Raw genomic sequence first — 23,752 nt, 5'->3', positions numbered from 1 at the left:
TGCTCCGTCCCGGAGCCACGCCGGCCACGCAACCCGAGGCGGGAGCCGGCCTGAAATCCCGCAGCTGAAACCCGCGGCCCCGTCAAGCCAGGGCTGCCGCCGGCGCGTCCCCTACCCGCTGCGGGCCCAGCGGCGGTGCTGGGCGGGGCTGGGCCGTCCTGGGAGGTGGCGGTGCCCCGGGGGCAGGGCCGGGCGGTGGGGGTGGGGGGCGGCGGCGGCGGGTGGTGCGCGGCGCAGGCTCCTCCCGCGGGCAGCTCGCCAGCCCCTGTTCTCCATGCCTTCCCTGCCTCCCGCCCCGGCTCCATCCCTCCTTCCTGTCGGCGCTGCGCACTGCTGCCCGCCGGAGCTGGGCCGCCCGGGACCGCGTCGTGGTCCGCCCCCTCCCTCACCCTCCCCCTTTCCCGCGGCATGAGGCTGCCGCAGGGCACGGCGAGGCGGCGGCGGGTGAGTGCCGGGCCCCGGCTCGGGCAGCTTCTCCCGCGGCGGGGTTGCCCTCGCACCTGGGAGGGGGCGGCCCGCAGCGGTTGATGCCCCCCTCCATCCCTCTCCCCTTCCCTCCGCCCGCCCCGGGGAGGTGCCGGCGAGGAGGGGCGAAGGCGGAGGTGGGGGGTTTGCCGAGCCTCCCGCCTGCCTCCCTGCTGTCCTGGGGGCTCGGCCAGGGCCCGGGGACAGGTGGCGGCGGCTGCGGGGTCGCGGCGGGGGTCGGGAACCGGGGGCCCGGGGTGGGCGCAGACCGTGGCAGCCTTCCCCGAGGGTGCGGGGGAGAGACCGGCGGCTCCGCTCTGCCGCTGCCCGGAGCCTGCGGCTTCCACAGCGGCTGCCTTTTGTCAACGGTTGGTTCTGCTGGCCGGCAGGCTGGCCGCTTCGGGGACTGAGCAGCGGGTAATTAATATTTATGCCGCTTTTTGTGCCTTTAATTAATTTATTTATTTTTAATAAGTAGCACCCTTCCAAAAAAAAGGGGGAGCTTGGGAGGGGAATCTGTGTCCCTTTCTGCGGCTGGGGAGCATCCAGACGGGCTGCGCGCCTCACCGCGCACTGGCTGTGCTGGGACGCCGGCGCGGTGGCAGCTTTGCTGTGTCTGCTTTGAGTGACTGAATTTCTAACATCTTCAGAGACTGCGTTCGAAAAAGGTCTCTCTAAGTCTCCGAGGTAGTTCTGGAAAGAGCGCCGTCCCCTTGTTAAAATTCAACGTGTGTAAGTAAATTTGAGCGGGGCAGAGTGCGCCGGCACGCTGTGTGTTGCTTTGGTAGGAACTGGTGATCTGTGTACTTGGTTTGTTTTTTAATTGTAATCGGTGGGGGATGCCTGGGAACTTTGCTGTAAATGGGAGTAAAACTGTAGCTAGATAATATAACCATCTAGGCTGTGAGCTGTTGTGTAGGAGTCATCACTTTGATTCTTTTCCACAGACTTTCGCACTTAAGATCTCCATTGCAAAAATAGTCAGATATTCATATTCCATAATCAAGCTGGCCATGTGCTGTCAAATTCCCTTCAGGGAAGCACGGGCATTGAGTAGCTTTCTGCTGTATTTGAAACCTAGCTTGTTGCCTAAGTAAGGTAATGTGACTTGCCTTTGACATCTCACCTGGAAGTCCATTCTGCCTTTTTTCCTTACTGTAAAAGAATTCTTTAAGTTTTTCTTAAACCCTTAGTTTGACTCTACAGCATAAATCCAGACTGTTAATCAGACTTAGCAGGTTTAGTAGATGTGGGGAAGATTAAAGTCCATGTCATGCCATGGCTTCTCTCTCAAATCAGCATGTGGCAATGCCAGCCAAGACAGTATGTTCTTCAGTGTAGATCTATCAGTGCACATGTGCTAAATATATAAAAATTTGCACATCCAATAGGGATGAATCCGTGAATGCCTTGATGTGCAAAAAGTCTGTGCTTGCCCTTCTCAGCAATTGCATGCTATTTGGTTTTGGTGATTAAGATAAGCTTTGATTTCTGTACGCTTTCGGTGATAAAGGTAAGCGTGCGCATAGAAGTCTCCCGGATTTGGCTTCGATAAGAGTCAGGATCAATAAAAAAATTTTATTTGATGAGGAGAAGGATTAGGATGTGGAAGAGACAGAAGCAAATGCAGGCAGTGGATCCAGAGAACGACTAGTGCCGTATCTGCAATTGGTGGGTGTTGCTCAGCATGGGTTTCCTGTCCTTAGCTGGGTAGGGATCTGGAAGTTACATCTGAGAGGTCTGCTGAGGCTACTAAGAAAAGACAGTCTGGTGTCAGTAGGCTGCAGGGCTATGTATCTAAACTGGAAGATATTGCAAAAGTCCACAAATGGAAATATTAAAAATCGCTAGCTGGGAGCTGGTTTGGAGTGTGGCTTTTAGGCAGTCAGTAGGTCACCTAATTTTGTTTGATTTTGCTTTCTGATTACTTAGTCTTCACATCCTTTCATCTTATCAGTGTTTCACCTATTCAAACTTTTATCAGCGTTATTAAGTGATAACAGTTTCCATTGTGCTCTCTCCAGAGGTATCGCTTTAGTCACTTAGAACAACCACTGGCAAGCACTATCTGTAAGTTAGATTGTGCAAAATCCCTTTGCAGGTGTGCTGGGGAAAGAGAGAGACTTAACCTTTAGGTGAGGGCATTCTGGCAGGGTTGCCAAAGGCAAGTCACAAATACGTGGGAACAGCCATATGGATGCAGATGCTCTCCAAGAGAGATAAACGTTATTTTTACAGGTGGCAAAGCAGCTGCTGCTGATACTTTACCAAGGCATTCATGGGGCTTTGATTTTCAAGTGCTTCATGAGCTACAATCTATGGCTATAAGGTCACATCTGTTTCAACATCATGCAGCTCAGGGCTTTAGTAAACATTAAAAAAAATCTGAATTTATTAATATCCGTAGGTAATGCTAAAACAGAGTCTGTAAATCCGTTAGAAACAGCTCTCTTACAGCATCAGTATTAGATTGTTTAATCCAGTGGATGACTGACAGCAAGTTTTTGCCTTAGGAGAAGATGTATTTAAACTCAGTACGTTAGTAAGGATTCCACCTGAAGGATGAAACCGTAGCTCAAGAAGAAAGTGTCTGGCAGGCTTAAACAATCTAGATGTTTATAAACACTGACTCTGTCTTGCAGAGTGCAGTGCTTAGCAAGGCTGATGCAGATGGATTATGTTTTTCTGCAAATGGCCCAATAGATGATGTGACTGGGTAAGTGCGGTGTGCTAGTGCTCAGAGGAATACAGAAGATGCTAAACTCCACAGTTCCTGTTGTGTTGATACATTTGCTGGAGGAAAGCAAAAATGATCTGATACAGTTTTAAATGATAGTTTGTATTGTCTTGTAGTGAGCTTATTTGAACAGTTGAAAGGCAGTTTTTGGATAATGGCAGAGAAAATAGAAAAAAGAAATCAGGAAACTTCTTGGAGTTAGTTTTGTTTCATTTCTAATAATACGTATTAATCTAGGACACAGATCTTAGATTCTGACTGATGTTGAAATGCAGAGATGATTCAAGTGAAGGGAAGTTACTTAGTAGTAGAAGAAAGTTCCGATGAGGGAGGTTTAAAGATAAACTTGAAAACTCAAAAGAGATACTGATGGCTCTGTGAGAGGGGACGCTGTTGCTCTGAGTTAGACATTGATTCGCATGCAAGGAGACACAGAGAACAGGTATGAAAGTCACTTGTACTCCTGTTACCATAACTAGCTAGAATTAGTTGAAATGATTCATGTTTTGGTGCGTCTTTTCCCCTGAGATTCAGTAATGGCTCCTTTTTGCCTGTTGGGCATCAAATTTCTGTCTAAAAATAAGAAAAACAAATTACTTCTAGATAAGGCTTGAGACATGATTGTGCTCTGTGCCCCAAAGCTGGTTGATATATTTGATTCCCTGAACAGATATAAATAATCTTTGGGAGCAGGACCTGGAGCCTGTGGTCCCTTGCTTCCAGTGAGTCCCTCTCACAAGGACACAGAGTCTGGCTCCGAGGCAGTGGTTACTTAAGCAGCGGAGAGAAATGCCGTCTGCGGAAAGGCTGGAGAAGTCTCCATCCTGACTTGCCTGTTACTTTCAGTAGTCTCTGGGGTGGTCGGAGGTGTTTCCTCTACCCCAGCAAGTGCTGCGGTGGCTGGGCTGCCTTAGAAAAGGGAGTGCTACCGCTACTTTATTTTTCTGACTGTCTTTAAACAAAAGCAGTTGCTTCTGTTTTTTCTGGGAACCTGATACTGTGGTTCTGCACACATTTTATCAGCAGACACAGGCAGGGAATAATTACTTTGTGAATCTGGAGTGTCTAAGCATCTGGCAAGTGTTGTGGCCCTGTCAAAGGTAAGACTTTATCTGTGCATGCTGATACCTGCAAAATTTATCATCACCTCTCTCCTTTTTTTTTTTTAAAAAAAAACCCTTATTTTTCCTCCTGCCAGTGCTTAACTGCAGCTAAGCCGGATTTTTGAACATGTTTCTTTCTGGTGTTAGCATCAAAAGTTTGGTTTTTGTAGGTGCTTAAATGTCTCCAGGGATCTAGAATCTTAGGGATCTCTGTCAGAGTCATTAGCACAGCAACAATGGGGGCTATATAAATTCCTAGATGGCCAGAGCGGTTTTCTTACCTGCCTTTGGAGAGCTGAGAGGCAGCTGGAATACTGATGACCAGCAAATGCAGAGATTCCTGTGTTCTTTGGCCTGCCTTACTTACAGAATTATAAACCAGCAGATGATGATTAGAATGAATGGTAACTATAGGTTCTGATCTGACACTGAAAAGAATATCCAGGGACTGTTTTTCATATGCATTGTAAGTTTTTTGCTGATCATTTGTGTCCTCCTTCCCCTGGAAAATCTGCAGCCTCTGAATTTGCTGACTGTGGGAGCCCTCCAGCTGCACATCCGTAAGGTCCTTGCACTTCCTGCAAGCACCCGAAACTCGGCCGGGGCTTTTCCCACTTTGCCGCTGTCTGCCTTTCCCTGCTGCTGTCTCTTGGAATCGCTCCTAGCAGCAGGTTTCACTGCGAGCAGAAAGTGCTTGAACTAAAAATAACTGCTAACCCATCGGTATGAATGTTGGTGGGGGTGTAAGGTTTTGAAGGGCGTATGTGCCCCTTCCTTTCCGTGCATGGTCTGGAGCTGGCATTGGAGTGAGGTCAAAGACTTGCTACAACAGAAGCAGCTTTCCCTTATCCCACAGGCAGCGAACTGCTGAGTTGTCAGCTGCTGAGTCCAAATTATGCCTTTTACCTCAGGCAGCACAAGTTATAAAAGCACGTGTCATGGAAACAAGGACAGCACTGCAGCAATTCCCTGCTCCTGCCTCGCTTCCTACCCTGCCAAAATTCAGGCAGCCTGCCTTGCCAGCTTGGAGTCAGGGGAGCACTTGGGAGGTGGATGGCGTCCTCCCCTCCTGGGCCGTGTGTTGTCAAGGAGCAGAGTCCCCTTTCTCACCTGTAAACCCAGCAGTTTAGCAGCAGCTTCCTGCAAAACCACGAAGCACAGCCTTTCAGCCAGCCTTGGCCTCCTGAAATTTCCTGAAGTCTTAAGCAGATAAAGTAGCACTTTTTTCTGAGTTGCTTTTGTGCTGCAGTGTTTTCCTTACCGGCCAAATACTTTCACTGATACAGTAATGTTGGTTAGAGAATTACTGTGGGATTCTTATTTTTCTGGGGGATGCTTGTATATTGATGGGCAACATTATACCAGTGTTCACTTTCTTTTGGAATATACAAATATTCCTAAAATAGAGGTATGTATCTGTGCTTGCTGTGTACCTATACCTGCACTGGTAATAACTTTACCATACTGACTGAACCTTGATAGCTTGATATTGATGTGGCCTGGTAGTTTGTAGTGCATAATCATGATATTTAAATAAATCAGTGTATTGGTACAATTTCTTTAGGTGATAAACACTGTCTGAAAAGTATGCTGGAATGCTTCTTATGCTTGCATGATTTTGTCATTATTGCACAAGTTGCTTAAAGGTATAATAGAAGTGAGGGTGGTTGTAGGTGGTTTACATTGTCAATCTGGCATAGAAATGATCCATGTTTTACTTCTGGGCCTCAGCCATCCATCTAAACTAGTTTTGCTCACTAAATAAGTCAATTACTTCCCTCTATGAGGAAATGCAGGCTCCATTGACTAGATAGAGTGGTTGAACATTTATTCTGAGTGGTTGGCTATGTGTTGTGGCAAGCTTGGCTAGCATGGGGAGCAGAGCAAGCCAGCTTTATCGCAGTGGGCTTTATGCCCTTGAGTGCCCCCCATGTTGTGCCCTTGGGCATGCCACATGTTTTAGCCTAAAGCTTTAGGAACTGCTTTCTCTTCATTTCAAGCACTTTGAATGTAGAAGCACGGAAAAAGCTGTTTTGGAGCCAGATGGTGACCTGGCCACTTGCTGCAAAGTGATCTAGTCCTGACTTGGACATGGTGGTCCCAAACCGTGTGAAGGTGAGCCTGTCTGGAGCATTTAGGCTGGAAGTGAAGATACCTCCACATTGCAGTCCACCAGGGTGGTCTGAGCATCTCTGATATTAATTCTTTCTGTAACTTTACAAGCTGCATTTCAAATTACTTGCATGTTTGAGAGTTGCACGACGTATGCCACATATCTTGGAGAACCTAAAGGAGAGGGAGATTTGGACAACTGAGAGACAAGGCATGGCTCTGCTCATCATGGGGCTGGCCTGGGCAGGCAGTTGCCTTTTGGGGCTGTCTGGTGGTATCTGCCTTAGCCTGGCAGCACTTCTCTCTTCCAACCAGGCTTTAACATGGTCACCCAGAAGCTCTTGTGCCAAGACAGCAATGCTGCTCATCATGTGATGTAACCCTGTTTGTATGGCTGAGCACAGATTTGCCCTTCTTGAACTGGGTGATCTAATGGTCTGTCTAACTATAAAATCATTGAGGATAGAGCTTCAAAATATAATTGGTCTTAATATTACTGCAGGGCAAAAATGCTGCTTAAATCAAATGAATTTCAGAAGAAAATTATAGTGTCAGTATTATAGGTGGGGCTTCTGCAGACTCTGAAGCACAAAGGTGAATGTAAGTTATAAGTATTTCAGCTACAACTAATTTTCAGAATATTTCATGTTTTGGATCAAGTTCAGCACTTGTGGCAAAAGAGATATTTGACCTCTGAGGTTTTACAGCCACTCTGGAGCTAAAACCAAGGAGATAAACTTCTAATGTTTAATCCTAGGAAGAGAGAGAGAGAAGGGGAGAGAAAACAAAACAAGACAAAAAAAGTGATTTATTTATATTGCAGACTTCAGTGTCTTCAGTTGACTTACATCAGTATTGTAGACTTCAGTTGAATTACATGCAACAAGTACTGAAGTACTGTGTGTGTGAGGTGACCATAAATGTCAAACTCTTATTTCTGCTAGGGTTTCTGCTAGTTCAGAGGATAATAATATCTGTTCCCTAGAGTCTACCTGTTCCTCTTCCTTTTCCCCTCCTTCCCCCTGCTCTGTACTCTTCCAAAGGTCATGGCTATGAGAAGTCTTCAGCGTACAGGTCTCCAGGCACGTAACTCATAATTCATCTGCTAGAACAGAATTGTCACAATTCCCAATATAGAACAGCCTTCTCCTCCAAATTAAATGTGATTGGCCTATTTGTTTTTCAAAATGCTAGGAAATTTTTTAAGAATTATGGTTTTGACCAAATGTTGCCTCATATTTCAAATGATAGGATCAGTCTGGATGTAAATCCAGCAAGCTGTCATGTGACCCTTTTTTAAAGTCTTACCTCAGAATCTGTAGTTTATCCCCTGTATGTTGTCTTCCTTCACCGTTAAAATGCTTATTAATGCGAGATCTATGCAAGATTTGTACTAATCTAGTCTGACATTGATGTAATGTGGACTGAAGACTTTAATCTGGAAAGATTGTATTGAGCTCATATTTAGATTTTTTTAAGGAATGCATCCGGTTGTATTTTTTGTTCCAATCGGCTCACCCCATTCTTGAAGAGCTTTGCCAATACTTAATTAGCTTTACTTTTCACAATGTGCACTTTTCAGTGGAGAGCTACTACGTGGTGTTGACTCTTGAAACATATATATTGTGGGTTTTGTTTAAATCCTTCCTCTGTGTACGTAATTGAGAACTGTGATCAAGTAACCTTGTTGAACTGAATAGTTGCGTTGTTTTAGGCTTTACAACAACAGATCATCTCTCAGACCTGAACTGCTCTAAGTAATCATTTGATCCTGTGTATGAATCGATTTTGTACTGGATTAAACCATTTCCACTGCTAATGAACAGCTAGTTTTTCTCCTGTGCTCTCGGATTGAGTGCTTTTGTAAGGTAGCCTCATTCATACAGAATAAGTTGTGAGGACTTTTATTTTCAGCAGCTTTTATGTATTTATTTGCTTGAGCTCTGATAACTGATACTTGGAAAATTGGATGTTTTCCAGTTGCTTCCCCATATTTTGACTAATGAGTGGTGCAGCTGGTGTTAATATGCAAGGAATGTATCCTTGAAAACATTAGATTCTTGTCTGTTATCCTTTTGCCCTGCTGTATGCATGCTTGCTAATCAGTAGGTAACTCTGGGTTAGAGTCTGGGCAGTGATTACTGCAGACAGAAATGGGAGCAAGTACTCAGCATTACAATAGCTGCCCGTAGAATTAGGTCACCAACAGACTTTCAGCAAAATAGTGTTAATTTTCTTCCCTACACACTTGAACATCTCAGGTATATTTTAAGTGATCGTCTAGTGTGGCATTCTTCCCAATGGATTATGTGTGAATCTTTTAACTTCAGGTACCTAATGTGACTGCCTAGCTCAGTGTCCGGCTCTCCCATACTGACGACTAAGGACCGAGCCTGCCACAGGCTCCTGCTGCTGGGCTCCTGCCAACAGTGCACGTGTAAGTCTCTGCATACCTTTATTCGTAAGACAGAATTAGTCATATACTTACGTGTTTGAGAATTCAGGAGCAATATATGTATATATGAGGTTGCTAAGGCTTACTATCTTGCATAAATCAGCAGTTAGTCACGAGCAGCACTCCAAAGCTTTGAAATACTTTCTCATGAGACGGCACAGGTGATCTCTGATAGCATTTAGCTGCTTGTTTCATGGGACTTGAGAATAAAGATGAACGAGATGCTGTAATCTAAACCCAGATATTTGCAGAACTGCTCACTTTAATAAGATTTTAACAAGTATTGGTAATAATTGCCTCCAGTTCATCTCTTCTTTTGAAGTAATGTGCATTAATTTTTACCGTATTTAATGATAGCAGATTTGTTTTATTTTTAATTTTCTTACCTGGAAAAAGAGATACTTGTCACTTGTGTTCCTAATATGTATATGCACCTCTGATCTTATAAATCTCTCCTGTCATAGCTCACAAAGACTTTCTGTATATACTATTCTAAAGTCAAATATTTGTGTCCCTGAGGCATATACACTGTCATCTAAATATGTTTTGCAAATATGATCCCTGTACAGATCCAGTGTATAGCTCTGCTCTGGGAAAAGCAGAGTCATCTTCAAAGATGTTTGAGGAGGTGTAATTTTAAATGCTGTGTGGGTTCTACTGACTTGCTTTGTGGTGAGATTGACTTAAGCTTTTGTAGAAAAGGATTTCACGAAAGAAAGAGTGAGATGTTGGTGTTTCATAGCATTAAATTTACATTAGAGGTTTTGCCGGTCTCTGGATTTAGACAGGTAAGCTTATAAGAACGTGCTTGGCCTTGTGAGTCCTGCACTATCTAGCTGGATGGGTGTGATTAGATTATGCATAAAGAGCAGAAATTTTCCTAAGGAATAAAATATTGGAATAGAAACTAAAAGTAAACTGAAGCAGAATGTCATCCATATACCTACCCCAAAAGGTTAGTTGCCCAATTAACTCTCTCTGCAGCCAGGTTTCCCCTTACCCTTGCCCTCTCCCGCCTGTGCCTCGGCACCTCAGTCTGCAGCCACCAGAGAGGCCATTGAGAATTGTCGCACGTCTCTCGTTCCCACAGTCGGACTTGCTCAGCACTTTGGAAACAATAGCCGCTTCATTGCTGAGTTGTGAAACAAAAAAGTCAAACATATCAGCAACAATGCATGAAAAATGTGATGAACAACCTTCTACAGGAAGAGATTTTTCCATGCCAGTGTGTAGGTACGCAGGATTTGTTGGTGACAGAAGCTAGTAAGTAAGAAATCCTTCTTCTTTTGTCTATCATCTACTAGCTTGATACTGAGAGAAGTAAACCATGAGATTTACTAATAATAGCAGGAAGGAAGAACCTTGTTAGAGATAGCGCAGTTGGAATGACTTGTGTGTATGAAACCCAAGGTTGTTTTTCCTTCTCCACAGTCCTTTTTTATAGTCACCCTTGAGAAGAAAAAGGAAAAAAAAAAAAAAAAAAAGAGGAGATCTTCAGGAGAAGAATCTTGCTTTCAAGAGAGGATTGAGGGAGAAAAGGCAGATGCAGTAGTGATGGTCATGTGAAAATAACATAAAGATATGAGATAAAGTGCAGATGTGGCTTTGAAAATTTCTGGTTTGTACTCTTAATCTAAACATGAATTAGGTTGGGAGAGACTTGTGGAAGTGACTCACTCTATGTCCTATTAGTAGCAGTCTCAATTTTCTATGAGCTGCTTTCAGTTTTAAATGAGACGTGGCATCATGGGGAGAGGCTGTTCAGTAGGGCCTGTTGTGATAGGACGAGGGGTAATGGTTTTAAAATAGAGGGAGGTAGATTTAGGTTGGATATTAGGAAAAAATTTTTTACAATGCGAGTTGCAGAACACTGCAACAGGTTGCCCAGAAAGGTGGTGGAAGCCCCATCCCTGGAAACGTTCAAGGCCAGGCTGGATGAGGCTCTGAGCAACCTGATCTAGTCGGGGATGTCCCCGCTCCTTGCAGGGGGGTTGGACTAGATGACCTTTGAAGGTCCCTTCCAACCCTAACCATTCTATGATCATTAGATGTACAGATAGTGCTGTCTCAGCACTTGCTGGTGGTTTATGTACAGGGACTCAATTTGCTGCTTTTGCTAAGTTCTAAAAGGAATGACATAAAAGCATTGCTTTATTTTACAGCAATAAAAATGATACATATTAGTCCTAGCCATCTTATGTGTTATTTTAAAATGTTCAGCTCTTCATTGCATTGTTCCTTTTGCTGAGCATTATTTTAATGGTGCAGACTTTGCTCAAATGTTTTATCCCCCTGTAAAGTACTTTGGTAGCAGCATTTTCCATTCTGAGACCCTCCGTGAAACAGCTGAAGAGCCGCTAGTTTATTTACATCAAGCAAAATCAAGAAACTTCCTGAGACAGATAAACCCAACCAACAGACAAGATGTAAGCTTTTCATTTAGAGTATTCTGAATAAATTTAGGAATTTTTTAGGATTTTTTTCGCTCTTATGGACTGAGAGATCTAAATCTGTGTTTGAATCGTATTTGAAGTCATTTAGCAGAAATTGAAAACAAAATTTGAACTTTTTTTATATGTTTTGTTTTAAAACAATGTTCTGCCGAAGCTGAATAGTCAGCCTAAATTGTTTGAAATGGAAAACCAGGTGTTAATTTAATTGTAAAACAGCTACGTCCTGTGCCTTTGGCATTGCAGTAAGTGATTTATTTTAGTTAGGGTGCTGCAGTTAAGGAAGTGCCATATGTTTGCAGAGCTGGGGATAGTATGGAGTACGCTAAAACCAAGCTGAGACTGTATTTTGGAGGTGTCGAAGTCAATTAGAGGGGTGGAGAGGATAACATCAATGAGTCAGTTTATGTTGAGGCACAGGATTGCCAGCTGTGCTGTTGTGAGAACTGATCCACAAGTGGACTGTAAGTCCCTTGCAGGGTCCTGCAGACCTTTGTGAGAGGAGCAGAGCAGACAAAGGAGGAGTAGTATTAGCTTCAGACCCCTGAATTAGGTGTGCCTGCGTGTCTTTTGGGTCCATAGCTCCAATAAAGGTTGTGAACAGCAGGGAAATGAGAGGGTACTGGTACCAAGAGGAGGTGTGCATATGGGAGAAAAGGTGAATCTCTGTTTCCAGTATCAGTGTCCGTGCATGTTCATGCACAAGTGCAAGAGTTAATATTTGTTCTTTATAGTCTGGCAATGGTCTCTCTTGGGTCTATGAAAGTTAGTTAGGAAAGAGACTAGGTATGATGAATATAAAGTATAGAAATCAGTATTTTTATTTCTAAGTTCTTAAGACTAATTCCTACACTTTGCCGCCTTAAAAGGAGGATATGAATGTATATGCATAAATGAAAAACTGGTGGGGAATAAGGTACAACTAAAACTGTGAAAGAAAAAAATGCCGATCACTATATAATTGCACATGAACAGACTTGTTCTGGTAATGGTCTGGTTGTAGACCTTCCTTCTTGGAGAGGCTGGAAGGGAAATGGCACCACTTGAGTGCCCACCTGGGAGTGAAGCAGAGGGGTAAGCATTCACTCACCGCAGTGGAAGGGTAGCCTACACATGATAACATGAGGCAGTATGTCTTCATGTGTCACGTGGTACTTACAGAGAGTGGCGATACAGAGGGGCATGAGAGCTTTTAAAGTCTCAAGAAATATTAATACTATGGGAATATTTCAGAAAGTATAGATCTGTAGTTTCAGGAATTGCTCATTCCCTTGATTACTAAAAAATCAATTTATTTCTTGTAAGTGACTCTCATTCCTAACATTCACTCTAAAAGGATATTGCATAACTGTTGCTTGTTATTCTCAATATATTATTTAATGTGAAAGCCGCATTTCAGCATTTGATCTATTTATATGCTGTTTGCACACATGAAGACAGACTTTCTTTGGATTTGGTTCATTGTACCTTAAAAATAATTTGAATACCACAGGTTTCATTGTAAACAATGAAGGATTCCAACCCTCAGGTCATTGCCGGTTGTTTGAAAAAAAACCACTTGGAATGGCTGCAGTAATTATCAGTGTTCTCTTATAAAACTAAATAGGCTTTTCCTGTGATGGAAAGAAGATTAAAGGTCAGATAGTTCAAAATAAGTTTTTGGACATTGCCTGATTAAGGAAAATAAACTCTTTCATTAATAAGGTCAACTTCTTTAATGTTTATTAGTTCATAAGGACATACGAGCTAAAGAGAACCGACAGGGACAGAATTATGTAGATAACATGACTCTTCTGAGGAGCTGTAATTCTTTTCTGCAGCCCTCTTTGTAAAGTCTGAGAGACGTGGTCTGGCCCTTGAATCTCAAACTGAGTAAAGCGCCGTTGACAATGTGGGCAAATGACATTTTCCTCTGAAAATATGCTATCTTGAGAGCCGCATAGAGACTAACAGTACCACCCAAAAATGAAATGTGCTTTGGAATATTTGGTTTCTGTTTTATTTCCGTTATGTGTCAGTAAAATGCAGCAAGCACTGAAGAAGTGGGAGAAGTGTGTATTTTCATCTGATTCTTGGTTTGTGCACTGCAAAAAAATGTGGGTATGTTTGTTTCTGTGCTTTGTGCCTGTATTAAGTGTTGAAAAGGCATAGTGGGTAGCAATAGCATTCATAATAAGAGATGGATTTTATGTATGTGAAGTAACTGGACTTGTGTGCCTTTGGTCTGTGTCCTTGTTCCATGCTACGTTGCGAAGTGCAAGAATTCAAGGAAGTATGTTGACCATGAGGTCACCAAATTCAGGCGTTATCAGGAAATGTGTGTAGCTCTATCAGATTTATGCAAATACGTAAGCTGAGTCCTTCACCTTACTGCAGTATTAATTTGCCAGTTGTAGTAACTATTAAGAAAAATTTTGAATGGGTTAAAATACCGGTGTGTAAGTGACTCTGAGCCATTTCCTTCTCCTGTGCAGCACAATAGCCTACAAGATCAAAATTTCTCTTTTGGCTGGTAGTCTCCCTTAACCTTCACCCCTTTGTGGTGTTCTTTGTTCGGATGATTAGGTGTTTTCCATCTGCACCTCTGTGGGAGAAGAATCTGTGCTTGTTAATTTGAGCTGACTTCCTAAGGAAGTTGGGCTTATCTGATAATGCTTTGCCTATCATCTTACCCCTGTGGTAACCTTTGAACACACTGCCCAGGTTCAGTTCGCTCGGAATGAGGAGGTAAGGTCTCGGCATACCATGTCCTTGCAAGCTTGATGAAACTCTACAGCTGGATAGAGAGACCCTGCTGAGGAAACAGCTGCAGAGTCAAGTCAACCTTTACTCGACTGCCATCCAGGCCTCTGTAGCACGCCTCCTCTGGTGTCTAGTAAGGCTTAGGGGGTAATCTGTAATAACATTCACCGAATATGTAACAACAATAAATTGGAAGCAGGCTTGCAGATATCCTAAAACATATTCAGTCTATTTTTGGCAGTAGTAGGATTCACTGTGTTTCTCAGAAGGGTTTGTTTTCTGTTGTTACCATCTGGAGCGCAGTGCTGTGTTCCTAGTAGTGATGGATGTGCTTGTACCCATGTGCTTGGCGGCTAATTGATACGGACAAGGACTTCCAAACTCAGGACTTAAAGACACAAAATGGTTTTGAAAGTGTCTATGTTCTTCTGAAGATCTCCCACAGGGGACATCAAATGCAATGTCTGGCTTGGTGACTACTGTTGCATGGTGTACGCTGGGCAATACGTGGCAAATGACTCCAGTAGGACTAGCAGTTTCCAGCTTATGAATTCATTGAAAACAGGCATAATTCAGTGAGAACAAAAGACAAAGTATGCAAAATGTATATTTAGCTTGAAAACCGAAAAATATAATCTAATAAGTTTGGTTTTAGTTGTGGTAAAAATAAATGCTGAATTCCTACAGTGTCCCTTTGCTTTGTTCTGCCCTTTCAGTCTACTGCTCTGCCTGACTGCTCTGCCTCTTCAGTATCACTGCACGACTTTTGTCTCTCCAGCCTGGCTGTCCCAGCAGGGATGTTCTTCCCAATTCTTTCTATAAGCCACCGGCTTTTTTCTTGTTTGATGGGGTTTTTTTGGTTGGCATGAGTAACCTGAAGGAGTCCTCCCATTGTCCTTCCCAAATCCTTCTCAAGATTGTATACATTGCTGTGATTAAACTATTTTGACATCTGCTTCATCTTTATATTTTCCTTTCTTTCTAAAGGCAAGTCCTCGGGGTCTAAGTTTCTGTGCGTTGTACTGTCCAATGGGTACTAAAGGCTTTTGTAAAATCACCCTTGAATTGTGATGCTTTTTCATGGATTTCTTCACCAAATGACTTCAAGCCTTTCTGATCCCTGCGCTGTCTGTAGTCCTCATGCATCACCCTCCTCAAGCCAGGAAATCCCTTACAAAGGGTTTTCTCTCATCTCCTTGCCAGGTGAGGGTACTCCCCATGGTAATTGCTACCTGGAAGTACCCACCAGCTCTCCCAGTCTGCAGCTTGCTTATTTGTATTTCCACAGTGTTTAGCAGTCCTGGGATCGGAAGGAAGGAAGAACTGGAAGTACTGGAAAACAGGCACAGCTGCATGTTGGCCTTAGACTCTGAGCCAGGTGAAATATTTACTCCAGCTGGGGTGCACCTTTACTCTTGTTGGTAAAATTTCTTGCCAAAATGCTTGCCTTTGTAGATGGTGCTTGCAACCCGGAGCTTTGGAAATCGATTGTTCAAGTGTCAGTCCTTGCGCTGAGCTTGTGTGTTGTGTCCTGACAGCTCACTTCACCTTCCAGAGCAGACACGGGCTGAGGTGGCTGCAAGACAACTGATGTGGCTTCCCGGCTTCTCAGAGGTGATGCTGCTGTTTGGCAGCTAGAGGAAGCAGTGAGGAGGGAAGTTTTCTCCTCATGCTTGAAAGGAAAAAAAATCAACAAAGTTTTCTCTCAAAGGATTGAAAATTTGGCCGTGTGCACTCCTGCACACTTGCTGTATAATATCTTAACACCCTGTCTTTGTTTCCTTTTCCTCTACTGCGGATTAGGAGAGTACATTTGGTGCATATAGGCAGCTTGAATTATTTTATCAGCTTTCGGATAGAGAAATAGCAGATTCTTAAAGTAATTCCTCAGAACTGGGGAAAGCCAGATTCCCAAATGGGATTGAGCCTTCATTTATAAACGAGTTTTAGTGATTCATGTCCTGCGAATCTTTTAAATATGGAATGGTGCCATGTTATAAAACAAAGAGGGAAAGCCTGCATTTAGATTAGTAACGAGAGATTTTTTGTCTCAACTTTGGGAACTTTTTTAAGGAGGTCAAAGAATGTACTGTATTGAAAAACAGCCAAACCTCCTGAAATAAATCTTATTAATTCTACTTCCATTTTTTTTTATTACTCAGCTAGCTTTAAAGTCAAAGATTGAAGGCTGTGGGACCAGCAAAGCTGTTCTAAAGAAGGCCAGTTCATCTTCTGTTTCTGTGCTCATTGTCTTTACTGTCAGCTGTATTGGTAATTTGCTTGGTTTCCCAGAAATGTGTACTTCTGGCATGGTCTTTCAGATAGGGGAATTTTTTTGGAAGCTTTCTGTTGGCAATAGTAGGATGTGTAATTTGATATATGTATTTTTATCTGGATGTCGTGTCTTCTTTCACTTTGAAAGTTAAATTAGTATATTTGGGCAGGAACAAGTAAAATGAGCATTCTCCACCTGCTGAGCAAAATAATTTTTGTTCTGGCAATAAGGTTTTGATCTAGGCATATACTTAGCACCTGCATTTCTCCCTGACTGTGTTTGGGATGACAGCTGTTCGGTATTGCCAAAAATTTAGCCTGCCATGAGTCTCTACCTTTTTTTTTTTTTTTTTTTTTTTGTATTATGCTATACAGTAATTTTCCTTGAGAGCTTCTAATGTTCCATTTGGTGGTAAATTATTATGATGATACCTTTAACTGTGGAGAAAAAACAAATAAATTGTAGCTTGAGAAAATGGATTGACAAGCAGACGACTTCTGTTAAGTTTAATGCAAATGTTTTTACTAGTTTCATGGTTTCATATAGTATTCTTCACTTACAGTTTCCCTAAACCTTTTGTACAAGCTGACTTTTTAACTGTTTCTTTTTAGGTATCTAGTTGTGGAGCACAAAAATAGCCGTAGAAAGTGTTGCCATTGATCCTCAGTTCATAGATTTAAAAAAAAAAACAAATTTGGAGGGTTGTGACTGGCAGATCAGACTGCAGGCAGAAAGCAGGCCAGAAGGATTTTTGATTTTTTTTATCTGGTTTGTTTGTTTTCAAAGTGGTTTCCAAGCACTTGACTATGAAATACATTCGGAGACCAGAAAACTCAAAAGCAGAACAGAGCTTTGGAGAACTTCAGTGCTTAGAAAACTGACCTGTGACAAGTGACCAAGAAAATACTTTTTTTTTTTTTTTTCTCTTTTAAAGAGAATTGAGCATTTGATCAGCTATGCTTCAAAAAAATACACAGAACCACTTAAGCCAAGAAATACGTAATGCACAATACAGTCAGTAGGAGAGATACCAGTTCTCTTCTGTTTTTCCCTTTGAGAGGTTAAGTCTAAAGAGGCTGGTAATGTCTTAGCACGTCGGTGTCAGACAGCTGGTGCTACCCTCATTTTCTCAGCTTGCCACAGAACCTTTACCCTTCTTTACATGTGACTGGATTTTGAAGGAAAGCTGTCCACAGATATTTTTCCAGACGTACCTTATTGAGTTGGAGTACTTTCCCTCTCTTACCTATCTAATCACCAGTAGATGCACTGTATGCATCAAAGCATCTTTTGAAAACATTTAAGAGTCCACATTTGGTATTGAGCTGTTTTAAATAAGGGCCACTGTCCAGTTGGCTTCAATGATTAAGAATCTGAATCTTAATTGTTCCTTTATTAGCTTATCTGCATAAAAATAAATTTTAAGTGACTTCTTTCTGGCCACAGGCACAAGGGTGCACAACATAAAACCCTGAGCAGAAGTTAGGACATCTCTGGGTACTGTAGCTTCCAACAGTTACTGTGGAATCCTGCTTTAGTAGTTGCTTTTAAATATGGGCAGTTATATACTGAAGCCTGCCATGCCTTTTCTGTTGGTATGGCTTGAATTTGCATGTGAATACTTCTGGATACACACACTGTGTGGTTCCTTAGCATAGATTTATGGGAGCCTTTTTCCTTATTTTAAAGTTTCAGAAGGGAAACACCTCTTCAGGCAAGGCCTTTAAAATGAATTTGCTGTGCAAATATACTCATGCGAAGTCTGGAGGTTTGCAGTCCATTTGAGGATGAGAGCGGAGTCTGAAGTACTAGAAAAACAGCTACGTGGCAGCTTTCTACAGTGGCATCTGGGACTCTATCACACACAGGAATTGAGTAAACAAGGTCTGAATGTTGGGAGAAAAGCAAATATGGCATGGGCTATGTAAGCACATACTACGCATAGGTTTGCCTTAGAAAAGTTCCTTCATTGTGCTTGATAATGCTCAGGGCTCAGGAGACAGAAATATTTCAAAGCTGAGGATACAGCAGATTTGGTCCACAGAGAAATATTTGTTCCAGGAATGATCAGAAATCTAGATACTGAGATTGGGAAATGGTGAAAACAATCGGTGTTTTTAAGGGAGGAGCTAGTAGAGACCTGGTATCAGTCATCTTCTATGTAAGAGGTTGCTGCAAGGCAGAGGATAAACTGTTCTTTGTCTGCTGGAGATAGGACAAAGTAATGTGCTTAAAATGGAGCAGGAGATAGTTGTGTAGCACATTGGGAGCACTAATGATAGCGCCATTGAAGTGACATGAATAGATTGCCAAGGGAAATGAGATTGTTATGAGATGTGCTATTGCTGATGTTTTTTAAGATGTACAACTGTTAAAAATGACTTGGGTGCAGTTGCTCTTTCTAATGGAGAGAGGTTGATTCCCTTCATACCATTTTTTAAAAATGAAGACTTGCAATGTAAATACATTTACACTTAGTAGCAACTGCTCCTGTTGCACTTCACCAGCCTTGGTCAAGGTTTTGCCTTCCTCTGACAACGTTGAGCTCTCTTGTTAAAAATAAATGTCTCTGACTTTTATATTGTCCTGTTGGTCTGAAGAGTACATCTGTCTAGAGGATAACATGCTTTTCTTATCTCCAGGGTAAGGAAAAACCTCCATGCCTTGTTTGAATTAGTCTTAAACTGATGGAAGGCAGCTTTCATCTGAAGAAAGTGAACTTCCTATTTGTAAATCACTTCAGTTATTTTGTAACTTTGTAATTAAAACAAGCCTATAAATGGGGATCTTTTCTCCTGACTAATGGCATTTAATTATGTGACATGAGGCTTCGAATTGCCAAGTTTTCAACAAGCTATAAAATGTGTATGAGAAGACAAGAGCCAGAGAGTCTATGCTTCTTACGAAAGATTGTGGTTTACAGGACACACTCATCGTGCTCTGTGTGAAAGTACGTAGGTTCCCTTCGGTGCCTGGCTATTAAGCAGAAATTAAAACTATGCTTGAGTTAGGCAAATTTGGTATGACTCAAATTTCTTGTAATTCATTGCAAAGCTTCTGCAGTAGAGGGACTACTCAGTGAGCTATGTATTGAAAAAGTGTGCAGAAAAAAAAGGATTTTCTTGAACGACCCAGACACACACACGTGTGTAGTTGCTGAATCTGCCTCATGAAGCTGGCATGACCAAACAGGTTTTACACAATCCTGTACAGATAATGTGTTTAGAAAGTGAGAGGCTTGCGATTTAATTAACTTCACAATGCAGTTTTCTCTCCTTCAAGTGGCATCAATACTTTCACCTTTTTTTTTTGTTCTGTCTTGGCTTTGCTAGCTTATAGGGGGCTATCAAGTGATTGTGACATAAAACTTGCAATTTTGGGTTTGGGCTTTTCTGTGGACTAGAAATGGCCTTTGAAGAAGTAGTCAGAAACAAATATAATCTGCCAGTATATTGCAAATAGCAATCAATCATTTTATTCATGTGACTCTCAAGTCTGTCTGGGTGGTTTTCACGTTTTTGATTAAGTTAGAGGTTTATGAGCAAAGAGAGACACCAAAATGCAGTTGGGGACTTCTGGCACAAAGATTATTGTATTTTATGTGCTGATGGGTTTTTGATTTATCTTTACCTGAACTTAAATTTGTCAAACTTCACTCTTGATTTGGCCTTTAACGAGCTGCATGGCATGGATATTGCCATTTAGGAATATATAAAAAGAATAACTGAATGTGTCTAAGGATACTATAGCTTAAATTAGTATGTTTTTAGCGAGGTCTTTAGGTGGTTTGAGGACATGGTGAAAATAAAATAATTGTTAAGTTTTAAGGTGTTTCTTCCCTCTAAATGTAACAGTGGCCCTTACCATAGCGTCTCTCTCAACTCCTGTGCTGCCTGGGCCTTTCTCTCAGTCTGGTTGTTGTAGACCAAGAGAAAGAAGATAAGAAGTTGTGGTTGTATTGCAGGGGTAAGGGAGCATACTCCTGGTTGCTCAGAGGACTTCAGTGAAGAGAGGTTTCTTTTAAAATTACAGAGGCTTTTAGACATTGTCTGTTATTCTTACAGTGATGTACACCTAGATTTGGAAGAGAACTGGTTCTGCAGTGTCTTGGGTGTCCAATAGCTTTGAGTAGCAGCAATATGAAAAGTGAGGAGAGGGAAGAGGAAAACAGATGGACTCTCCCGTATCCGGGATCTAGCTACTACCAGGCCTGGTCTCTACTTTCCAACACCCATATCCAAAGCAAGGGATATTTCCATTCACAGTATACAAGACCCTTTGTACATGTGACATTTCACCTAAATTGAAGAGACCTGTTCTAGGGGAATACCCTGCCATATCTATTCTATTCTGGCCTCAGGTAGTCTCAAAGGAGGCCTATGAACAGTTGAATTTTACATGTCTGTGGTTCTTTAGGATATGTTTGAAATGACTTGCTGAAAATGTATACATCAAGAAGTGGCTGGGACAGTGAAAAGGTTTGTTGCCAGACGACAAAGAAATAGGAGCAACACTGAAGAAGAAAAAGGGGCATTTGTGGAGTACCAACTCTGGAATTTCAAAGTTTGTTTTGTTTTGTTTTTGTTTTTAATTTCAGAACTGACCGGCTTGTTGGAAGATGATGTTTATTCCTGCTTGAAGTTGCTGTTCTGAAAACAAACAGCAGAAGAATGTGGAAGAATTCAAGTCTCCGCTGCCTTGTAGCACTAGCTGTTTTATGTTTAAGAAGTTTAATATACAGCCAAGAGATAGGTGAGTTTATTGCAATGTAATTCACTAATTACTTTTTTTGGTAGCTTCTGTACTGAAACCACTTGGTTACGTTACTTTCCTACTATATAAATGTTCAAAAATGGTCACCTCTGTCCCACCCCGTCCAAGGGATGTAGGTACTACCAGGCCTGGTCTCCACTTTCCAACACCCAGTGTCATCTTGTAAACCATTACGTTACTTTCCTACTGTATAAATGTTCAAAAATGGTCACCTCTGTCCCACCCCATCCTAGGGATGTAGGTACTACCAGGCCTGGTCTCTACTTTCCAACACCCAGTGTCATCTTGTAAACCATTGCACAATTGGGTGTTAAATTCTCCATAACAGAACTGTAGTAGTCTGCATGTGCAGTTGGTGTAAAGGTCTTCATTGGGACCTTCTTGCTGTTTGTCAGCTGTCCGCGACAATTTCACACATTATCATTAATTGCCCTTCTGTCATTAATTGCCCTCCATGTGGGACAATGGAGGAGAGCAAAAAACTCATTAAGTTTATCATCAAAGCTTGTGGTTTTGCCATTGGCCTAAAGCCTACTTATTAGACTAGGCTAGGAGTGGGTATTGTGGAAGGAGTCAGCTGTCTGTGTTGTTGCACACAAGTATAAACCCAGGTTTTAGAAATCTAGGGGGAAAAAAAAACCAAAACAAACTTCTAGAAATCTGGCAGTCTGTGGCTGTCTGTAATCAGGAACACAAATCATTCAACTGTTTTAAAATACCAGCCAGACATGCATACAATAAAACCGTAAAAAAAATGGCATAGGTGTGAACAATAGCAATTGGTCGTTTTTGACTTGTAGTTTGTGACTGTTTCTTGTATGATTTCAGGTTCTCCCGGGCACCCCCAGAATCTGAAATGTGTAACGCAGAGTTTATGTAAAATGGTCTGTACTTGGGATGTCTCTTCTAAAGGAAAACATGGACAAACTGACTTTTGCTACACTACCAAGTAAGTCCCCTGTATACTTGGTTGAAAACTACCAAATTGTGATGAAAGTATAGTTATTCCTTAGTCACTGCCCATGGAATTTGTGATGGTGTTGTTTCTCAGTGTCTCCCCATCAGTTTTCCTTGGGTGGTGCTCCCTCCAGGCAGTGTTAACTCAGGCAACGGCGGGGTTTCTGGCAAAGTCTTGTTTCATGCTAACAATTCTCCTGCCAAAACCTCTTCAAAGGACTGGAAGATGCTGTCCTTTACTCAGACTTCTCTGTGTGCCTGCCTAGCCCTTGCTCAGAGTTTTCATCAGGGATGTCTTCATACCAGGTTCAATCCAAAAGGAAATGATAGTTGGAAGAAGCAAATCCTGATGTTAGGGGCCAAAGCAGTAGAATATATGACATAAGTGTTGAGATTCGTATGTGGAAAAACATGAAAAATCTCTTGGTGCCTGTCTTACAATCTTTATAAATTTTAAGCTATCTGGAGAGCCCTCTATTAGAGGAAACATAAAAAATTATTCCACAATTACAATAGCTTTTCCAAAATTAATGCGAGTTGAAAATTTTGAGAAACGTCAAAAAAACTTAAATCTTCAGTGTGTTTTTCACTAATGAATACTACATGTTCAATTCCCCATGCTATGGGTCTGCCAAATACTTATGTGCTAGGGATGAGTTCAAATCCTTTTTGCATCTTGATCCTGCCCTTAGTCCAGATATTTGTACTGTCTTTTTTTCCTGTAAATTCTGCAGGCAGCCCAGTCTTGTCCTTGGAGTCCCAGGCCTTGGCTGCACTTCTTCCACCTACATGTTTGATTTTCTGTGTCTAGTTACTCCTCCTGCATTGCCAGTTATCATTTCTGTACAAAAAAAACTATGTATATGTGACATTGCGGCCAGAGTTCAGGAGTGTAGAGTTCATGCCCTCCAAACAAGGACAACCATGTAGCTGCTGCTGTTTCTCCTTAGCAAAGCAGAACAGTCTTGGGTCCTCAAAGCAAAGAGGCTGAGGGCTGAGCTTAGTTCAGAATCTCCCTGAGGGAAAGAGATTTTGTTTTTCAGTTGCCCAAACATCCTCTAATAATATCTCAGTACAGAAGAGAAATAGCCTTTCTGAGCATTCAAGCCTCAGCTGGCCTTCGCTAGCCCAGAGTCTTGCGTGAGTCTTAAAAGTTCAACCCAAGCTCTGGACTCCAGCTGATGGGAGCTCCAGGGTCCTGTTCCAGTTCATAAGTGAGTAACAGTCCCTCGGCAGGAAGTCTGGCATTGTTCTTTTGCTTTCCTTCCTCCCATCATTCCCCCAAGAGGAAGGTCTGGATTTTTCCAAACTTTTTGCCTTTCTAGTTGCATATCATTGATAATGAGCAAAGAGATTTGACCCATCCATTGTTGTTTCCTGTATGTATCTACAACCTCCAGACAAAGGCCTTGTGCTGAGCACTGCACAAGCATTCTGCGCAGACTGTATTTCCATCTGGGATCTTGGCCATTTTCTCCCCTGCCCACTGCTCTTTCTCTGCGAGCTGAGCAGCAGAAGGCAGCTAAAAGATTTGTTCTAAGAGGGGGACATAGATGAGTAAACCTGCTCTTTGTGCCCCTATGCCATCACTTTGAGAAGAAACAGTGGGAGAGGGAGTCAGAAACATAAAAGAAAGGGGAGGTACTGTTGGGTTTTGGGGCTTTTTATTTTGCTTATTTTAAA

General features: G+C 42.2%; 1 protein-coding gene across 4 annotated transcripts in view; it reads left to right on the top strand.

Annotated features, from left to right (window-relative positions):
* The first annotated feature begins 335 nt into the window (after positions 1–335).
* Positions 336–23,752, top strand: part of LIFR (LIF receptor subunit alpha) — a 51,468-nt gene continuing 28,051 nt past the window's right edge. Inside the window, exons 1-4 of one of the 4 annotated variants that reach the window (XM_086770821.1) lie at positions 336–444; positions 8,748–8,854; positions 20,937–21,091; positions 21,941–22,061. In XM_086770821.1, coding sequence (XP_086626947.1) covers positions 21,010–21,091; positions 21,941–22,061 — 203 coding nt within the window. In that variant the 5' untranslated portion in view covers positions 336–444; positions 8,748–8,854; positions 20,937–21,009. Of the gene's footprint in view, positions 445–753; positions 883–8,747; positions 8,855–20,936; positions 21,092–21,940; positions 22,062–23,752 lie in introns of those variants that run through there. The other 3 variants (XM_086770822.1, XM_086770824.1, XM_086770823.1) reach the window with 3 other exon arrangements.

Source organism: Chlamydotis macqueenii, chromosome Z (assembly GCF_036417535.1).
Source record: "Chlamydotis macqueenii isolate bChlMac1 chromosome Z, bChlMac1.mat, whole genome shotgun sequence".
In the NCBI taxonomy this organism is placed as follows: Eukaryota; Metazoa; Chordata; class Aves; order Otidiformes; family Otididae; genus Chlamydotis; species Chlamydotis macqueenii.
The sequence above is the reverse complement of the archived record's forward strand: the minus strand, read 5'-3'. Positions and strand labels throughout refer to the sequence as shown.